Here is an 8,180-nt window from a genome sequence, read left to right on the forward strand (position 1 = left end):
TCAGGGAAATTTGTCGAAAAGGGGGCGGGCGGAAAGAATGTCAGAGCCACACGCTGGGTCATGACACACAGAGACATTTCCACCTGCCCAAACTAAAGCTAACCCCACAATGCACAACCCATATTCCCCAACAAGGAGGGTCCCTGTGGAGGGGGGAGGACAGGGAGGAGCATAACAATGGTACCAACTTGAATGTATTCACTGACTACAAAAAAATAAATTTAAAAAAAAGATTCTTGCCACCCGCCACCGCTTTTCCATCCCCCTTCCTTACTAGCCTCTGGCAACCCCTGATCTTTTTAACTTCCCATTGTTCTGAAGGTCTGTAGCATATATTGGAATTTCCAGAATGTCATAGAGGTGTAAGCATACTATATATAGCCTTTCCAGACTGTCGCCCTTTACTTAGCAATATGTGCTTAAGATTCCTCCTTGCGTTTCCGCCGTCTTACAGTGCTTGGCAAATTACTAAGTCATGTCCCATCATAAACACAGGGATATTTTGGTTGCTTCCAAGTTTTGACAATTATGAATGAAGATGCTATAGGCATTTATGTACACAGTTTTGGGTGGACAGCAGCTCATGCCCTTTTACAGATTTTTAAAATGTTGAAGTATGTGTGATGACTGGGCCCATTATTACCGTAATGTTAATTGTTGAGCATTGGCAATCGTCCAAGTAGCTGTCATAAATCCTCACAATATTCTGAGGCAGTTACTAGCGTTGTTCCCATCTTACAAATGTGGAAACTGAGGGGCTGGGGAATTTGTCTAAACACGTGTAGCTCCTAACTTTGGACCTAAGAGTTTATGAATTTGGAAATTTCACAGGTGTGATTTTTGTTGTGCCTGGTTCTTTTGGAATAATGTTTGTTGATGAACTGTCACTTATGGATTAAGGGCTGAAATCTGTTCTTTCTTTAAAGAAATAAGCTTTTGGTTTCTTTCATGAATTTGAATAGGATTCATTCAGTCTATAACACAATAAGTAGAACTTTTATACATGTTCTCCTTCCACACATTATGAGATCCCTAGGAGCAGGGATCTGGGAGCTACTCTGTCCTGTGTCCCCATGGGCTCCTGCACATGATGCAGGGTCTTCCCTGGCTCTCTCTGCATCCCTTCTCTCTGCTCTGTGACCTTTGCTTGGACACATGTGAGTGGCTTTCCCCCTTACCCAGCATGACTGTAGGGGGGAGGTGGAAGGGGGCAGGATACTGTGTCTTGATCTGGGTACTTAAAAAAATATTTTATTTATTTATTTGACAGAGAGGAAGAGGTGGATAGAGAGAAAGAGAATGGGCACACCAGGGCCTCTAGCCACTGCAAAAGAAATCCAGACACATGCACCCCCTTGTGCATCTGGCTGACAGGGGTCCTGGGGAATCTAACCCAGGTCCTTAGGCTTCTCAGGTAAACACCTCCCCCCTGGGTGGTTTTTAGGCACTTGAATTTTCTGGGATGAACTTCCAAATCAGGCACAGTTATGGAAGGAAAGGATTTATTGAAGCTTACAGATAGAGGGCAAGTTCCATAATGGCAGAAGAAGCGGGCCCACTTCCACAGGTCCAAGCAGAGAGAAGACCTACCACCAACGCCGTAAGCAAGCACACGTCAGGAACGCCAGCAGAACTGAGGCACTTTGCACATCTTAGGCTGGAATTCAGATCCGCCCCCAGTAACACCTCCTCCAGCCAAGTTACAAGCTTGAATAAAACCCCTGAGTCAATTGGGGAGCATCTATTCGAACCACCACAGTCTGGGTGGTTTTTCTGCTTGCTTCTGCTTTGTACTTTGGGGTAACTTCTAACTTGAATTCCATGTATGATTTTCCTCTGGTCTCTGGATCTACAACATGCGTATTTCCCTTGCACTCTAGATCGACCTTGTGGGTGCTTTCTCTAACTCTGGGCCTGTGACCTGTGTAATTTCTCTAAACTTGGGGTGACCATGGTTATAACTCTCTTTACTACTTATTTCTCATCTGAACTTCTTGGTCTCTCCTTTGATAGCTTCCCTCTGCTGTTCTTACTTAAGCCACCACCATTTGCCCTCTCAACTTTCTTCCCTGGGGAGACTCAGGGCTGATGCTATGTGTGTTTCTTCTAAATCTCCCTATACGAGCTCCTAGGTTCCATCTTCCACGTGCTTGTGGCTCCACTCCAGTCTTTCCCTAAAATCCTCAGTTCTTCTTAAATGAATCTCAAGGACTATGCTGTATTTTCTACCACATTGCCAGGTATAGCCACTAGTAGGAGATGAGAAGAGAGTGGAGTGAGGCTGAAGGGGAGAAGGGAGAGTAATGTGGGGTACACATGGTCAAAACGTTAAATAAACATATGAAAATGTCATAGAAATGACATTTCCACATGTTTATGACTCTGCTCTAGCCTTCTTCTTAGATGCCCATTTCCCTTAAATAAACCCTACAATTTGTGATTCCTCCCTAAGTAAACAATAATTCATAATTTATTCTTCTTGCATCTGTTTTTATCAATTCTTTGTTAAGAATAGGATTGGATAGGACCCCAAATTGTGTTTCATAGATTTGGGGCACCCTTCCTGAATGCCAAAATCCTGCATCAATCCTATTGGAAACCAAAGCTTCTCTTCAGAGGTGTTATGAGATGAAAAAATGATTTATGCGTTAATTACTGATATGATCATTACATAATATATACATGAATCACATTAAGTTCTACACCCATAGATATTAGGTGAAATTATTAGGGTGGGGGCCCAGTTTAAAAGTAAATTACTTAACAAAGCAAAAGAAAACTAGTTGGTCTGTGTAGGTTCAGGAAGCATGGTGACTTCTCAGGGTTGCAATCCTGGTTAATAGCCTCTGATCCTTGAGTCGCTGGGTCTTTGCAAAAGAACTTGAAAGTCTTCTTCTTGGGCCTCATGGTGTCAGTTTCAAAATTCCAGGAAAGCAGGCTTCCACCTGAAGAGTAGACGGAACCTGGGGCTCCTGCTTGTTTGGCCTTCTACAAACACTGCACACATAGTCCTAACGTTGTTTCTGCTTGCATCTCAGCAGATGCCTATAAGATCTGTTTGTACGTACATTTTACATTTAAAAATTGTAAGCACATATTAAACTCTAGTAATTGCTTTGCATCTATAAGTGTTTAGGGGCTACTAATCCTTGCAATTTACTTTAAGATGAATAAAAAATAAGATGGAAGGATTCAACCAACTGTAATCAAATGTTAATGATAGAATATTGGTGAGCATATGAACATGCACTGCAGAATAAAATCTTTCAACTTTTATTTATGTATTGGTTCCGTTTCTCTGGGCCACCCAGACTAATACAGCTGTGTTCCACCCCCATAGCATCAGATCTCAGATGAGCTTCAGAAATGTTTGTTTCTCACTGGCATGCAAGCCTGACAAGGCCATTGCATTCACGACTACAGCAAATGTGGTTCCTTGCATAACCTGCCCTATGATCATGGTGCTGTGGATAGAGGAGGCGCTTGGGAGGCTGCTTCCCTCCCTGATGTGCTAATGACAGCTAAAGGTTGCCAGGAATGGGGAGTCATTCTCTTCTGAGGCATAGCCACTAGTAAGAGATCAGAAGAAAGAGTGGAGTGAGGCTGAAGGGGATAAGGGAGTAATGTGGGGTATATATGATCGAAAAGTAACTTAGTATGAAAATGTCAAAATACAAAAAAATCATATGTATGTAAAAAATGTGTGCTTTTTTACAAGTGTCCAGGTGATTCTGACTCTGCTGGTCTGGGACCATATTTTGAAACTACTGGGTTAAGCTTTTTCTAGCCTTTTGTGGTGGTGGTGGTTCACTGAAAAAAAAAATCCTATTGAGTAAAATGGCTATACATTTTTTTGTTGTTGTTTGTTTGTTTCAGTGACCAGGTCTCTAATCTATCACCTTTCTTTTTTCCACTTTTTTTTTTTGACATTTCCAGATAGTTATAGAATATATTTTGATCTCTTCCTCCAATTATTTCCCTTCTTTCCACTCTCACTAATACCTCTTTTTCTTCCTCATTATCCGCATCTTACTTTTATGCCTTTAAAAACAACCCACTAGATTAAATTAGAGCTGCCTGTAAGATCATGGGTGGAAGGTTATTTACTGTGGAATGGATAACTTACCAGTGGATCCACCACTGATGAACTTGACTCCTCTCCCCAAAACCATTAACTGTCATTGGCTACTCTAGGAGGTTTTGTATACTCTTCCCCCATTAATGGTGAAGTATTGACAGGCTCAATCTTGCTGTCTGTCACCTTCCTTTAAGGGCATTTAAAGAATTCAGAAGCCAAAAGCCACAGATCTGCTGTGACTAGGTTCTTTTCAGGGGGTCTGAAGGCAAAAAGAGCCTCGGGGGTGGGCTCAGGAGGTTATGTTCAGCTGATGGTGAATGTTTTCCAGAGGCCAGTGACATGTCAGTCAGGGCCGGAGCAGCAGCTTGTCATAGTATAGGCAACAAGAGAAGCATTATCTGCAGAGAACTTAAACAATAAAGCTGACTAAAATCTGGCACTCTTTTAGTATTGCTAATGATGACCATTCTCAACTTTACTATTGGTGAAATGTTTCCTGTCCCCGTGTGCTTTGGATTTCTTATGGGCTCTCTTTCTCTTTGACACAAAAGAGACAAAAGAATTACAGCCTCACTGGAGATCTGCCTGAGTATTTCAGATGGGCCACCCCTTATCCTTGAGGAAAAGCAGATTCAGTGGTAGAAGGACTCAGTTTCTGCTGTTGGGTGCTCACAGGGAATATGCTGGGTAATTGTCTTCCTCTTCATTTTAAATTCTTTGTGTAGATACTGTCCACACCTGTGGCCTCATGAGGTAAACTTGGTTTTATGTGCCTACTTGATGATCCCGGCCCATGCCTCACTGCAGGTGTATAGAAGATGTTCTCATTTTGCAGGCCTCCCAGAGGGAACAAAAATAGTAGCAAGTCTATTTAGTGTAGCAGCACTTACCTGTAAGAAAGGTACTGTGTAGGAAGGGACACTGATGCCAATTTGATGGAGTTCTCAAATCGGGGAGAATTTGAACAAGAAAATAAATAATGATAACCATAGACCACAGTCTGCAGAAGAAACCAAATATCCACAACTGTGTAGTGAGATAATAGACTAAATAAAGGCATGAGAAAGAAGAGGCAGTTCCTCTCTATGGCAGAATTCCAATGTTTAAATCTCAAGGAAGTGATGGGAGTAGAAACTGTATAAAGGGACCCATTTGACACACAACACACCAGTTGTTGCATGTGTGGGTCACAGAGATGCAAAAAGAAATGGACAACAGCATGAAATGAAGCAGAGTATTTGAAAATCTCAAATTGCTTCACAACAAGATATGTACAGTTCACAAAGGGAAACAGCTCTAACTGTGCAGTGGAGAAATCTGGTGGACACAACTTTAACCAAGGATCAAGGTCGGTGTCATCAGACATGACATTGGTTGGGGAGATAGCTAGCTGGTAAGAATGCTTCCTGTGCAAGTATGGGGACCCCAGTTCAATCCCCAGAATCCACATTATAAACAAAAGCCAGCTATTGCCACGTACTCCTGAAATCCCAGCACTGAGGGGGTGTGGACGCAGAAGGATCGCTGGGGCTTGCTGGGCCCATAGAAATTAGAAAATGATGAACTTCAGGATCAGTGAGAGGCTTTCAGGGAAATGAGGCAGAAGAGCCATGAGGAGGGCAACCTCTGGTCTCCATACCTATGCCTGGGGTGTATACATCTACACACACATGGGCACACACCACAAGACTATGCTTATACCCCAAAATAAAGAAATAAAAGAGATATAATGTCACACGTCTCTGACTTGATGTAGTGGAGATATACGATTACCCAGGTGGTAAAAATGCATAAGGGAAAAAATGCACAAGGCCAATCTAACCATAGGAAAACATCAGATCCCAAATAAGACATTTTTATGGAATAACTGTCAAGTATTGCAGGGCAGTAGGAAGATATACAACCAAAGCAGTGTGGAAGGCTGAAGAGATAGCTTAGCAGTTAAGGCACTTGCCTATGAAGCCTAGATACCCGGCTTCTATTCCCCAGGACCCAGGTAAGCCAGATGCACAAGGTGGCACATGCATCTGGAGTTTGTTTGCAATGGCTGGAGGCTCTGACATGCCCATTCTCTCTCTCTCCTAAATAAATAAAACATTTTTTAAAAAAGCAATGTGGAAACCTAGTCCAGAATCTGGACTAGAAAAAATGCATATTAGTGGGGCAGCGGACAAAATTTGAATATAGTCTGTAGACCACTTAACAGTGACAAGAAATTATCAGTGCTAAAGTCTTACAATAGATCCTTTTGCTTTGGTTATGTAAGATGCTAACATTTAAGGAAGTTGGTACTATTTTTGCAAAAATTTCCATAAGGCTAAAATTATTTCGAAATAAAATGTAAAATATAGGGCTGGAGAGATGGCTTAGTGGTTAAGGTGCTTGCCTGTGAAGCTTAAGGACCCATGTTTGACTCTCCAGATCCCACGTAAACCAGATGCACTGGGTGATGCAAGCGTAGAAGGTCACACATGCACACAAGATGTCGCTCGTGTCTGGAGTTTGATTTCAGTGGCTGGAGGCCACTCTCTCACTAAAAAAAGTAAAATATAGGGATAGGTTCTAGAGTCATTTTGCTTCTTCTCCAATCTGTTCTGCTTACTACTATAACACTGGGCAAACCATTTCTCCTTCCCTCAGTTTTCTTATCTATAAAATAGGGTTAAAAATGCTGCCTATTTCAGAGATTTTAGCCTAAATTAAATGTGTTAATGCATGTAAAGTGAGTAGAACTCAGCATCCTGGCTCAGAGCAAGGGCACTGGTATTACATATGATTATAATGTGAAGCCAACCATTTTGTTTCCTCATCTTAAAGGATATTTCTCCTTCTCCCTATTCCTCCCTTCTACCCACTGACCTGATAAGATAAAATACAGTATTAAGATTTGTCTTACATGCAGGGCATGGTGGCACATGCCTTTAACCCAGTACTCCGAAGGCAGAGATAGGCCATGAGTTTGAGGCCAGCCTGTGTCTACACAGTGAATTCCAGGTTAGCCTGAGCTAGAGTGAGACCCTACCTTGGAAAAAAAAAAGTTTTGTCTTATAAATGATCCACTTTTAAAGTAGTCAGGATAGGTGGTCTCTCAGTTAGGGTTATAACCTGGGAGGTGCCTGAAGAACCTTCTGGGGCCAGGTTGCCTCACCCTCATTGAAGGTGTAGATCTTTGGGCTTGTGGGACCACCAGTTCTGGTTGTTGTTGTTGTTGGTAGCATCTGTGTTTCTGTCTCAAAGTTACCTGTGTGAGCCCTCACCCCATGTTATAGTCAGGATTTGTCTGACCAATAAGACTGCAGTACACATACTAGCCTTAATCTTTGCTTGTACCTTACTTTTGATGTCACAATCTGACTTGTAGGTGTTAATCTAGCCACAGTTGCTCACAGACCAGACAGCAAGGTCAAGAGGACCAGTACAGTAAGATGTGGAAGAGAATTGACCCTCACTCCAACCAAGATCAAAGCAGGGGATGGGCCTCAGACCAGCCAGTTGACCAGTCTGGAATCATCACCACCGATATCTGCCCTGCCCCAGTCTCTAGAGCTATCAGACATTCAGATCTTCCCAGTGTTCGAGGACATCAGTCATCACATCAAAAAAGCTGGCACCCAACTGGTAAAGAAAGTCAATGCTATCTTTCAGCTGGATATCACCAAGGACGGGAGGATCATTCTTCAGTGGACCATTGACTGGAGTGGTTCTGGAGACACCTACTTGGAATCTGCCCAGCTCCCAGAAGATACTGTCTTCACCATCCCAGAGTCTGTCTTCATGGAGTTAGTTTTGGGTAAAATGAACCGGCAAAAAGCTCTCCTGGCTGGCAAGTTCAAAGTAAGAGGCAAAGTTTTTCTGAGCCAGAAGCTGGAGAGGCTCTTCAAAGATTGGGCTAGATTTTAAGCATGCAGAAATACCACAGACAAGATCAAGACTTCTGGCTGAGAGTAATGTTGAGTGGCAGTCATGCTTAAACTGAAGATTAAACTGAGAAGCATCCAATATTTTTGCTCAAATTCTTCCTACTCAAGTCTGATTAATTTTCTGCTGATATGTATATTTGCGGGAGGTTCTGAGTCAGTAAAGAGAGTAGAGTGCATCACCT

At 42.5% G+C, this 8,180-nt stretch overlaps 1 protein-coding gene across 1 annotated transcript; it reads left to right on the plus strand.

The window, feature by feature from the left end:
- Nucleotides 1–7,503: 7,503 nt before the first annotated feature.
- Scp2d1 (SCP2 sterol binding domain containing 1) lies at nucleotides 7,504–7,978 on the plus strand. Its single transcript, XM_004673296.2, is given in 2 exon segments — nucleotides 7,504–7,530; nucleotides 7,532–7,978. Coding segments are annotated over 2 exon segments (474 nt in total).
- The last annotated feature ends 202 nt before the right edge of the window (nucleotides 7,979–8,180 follow it).

The sequence above is a fragment of the Jaculus jaculus genome, chromosome 8 (genome assembly GCF_020740685.1).
Source record: "Jaculus jaculus isolate mJacJac1 chromosome 8, mJacJac1.mat.Y.cur, whole genome shotgun sequence".
Lineage (NCBI taxonomy): Eukaryota > Metazoa > Chordata > Mammalia > Rodentia > Dipodidae > Jaculus > Jaculus jaculus.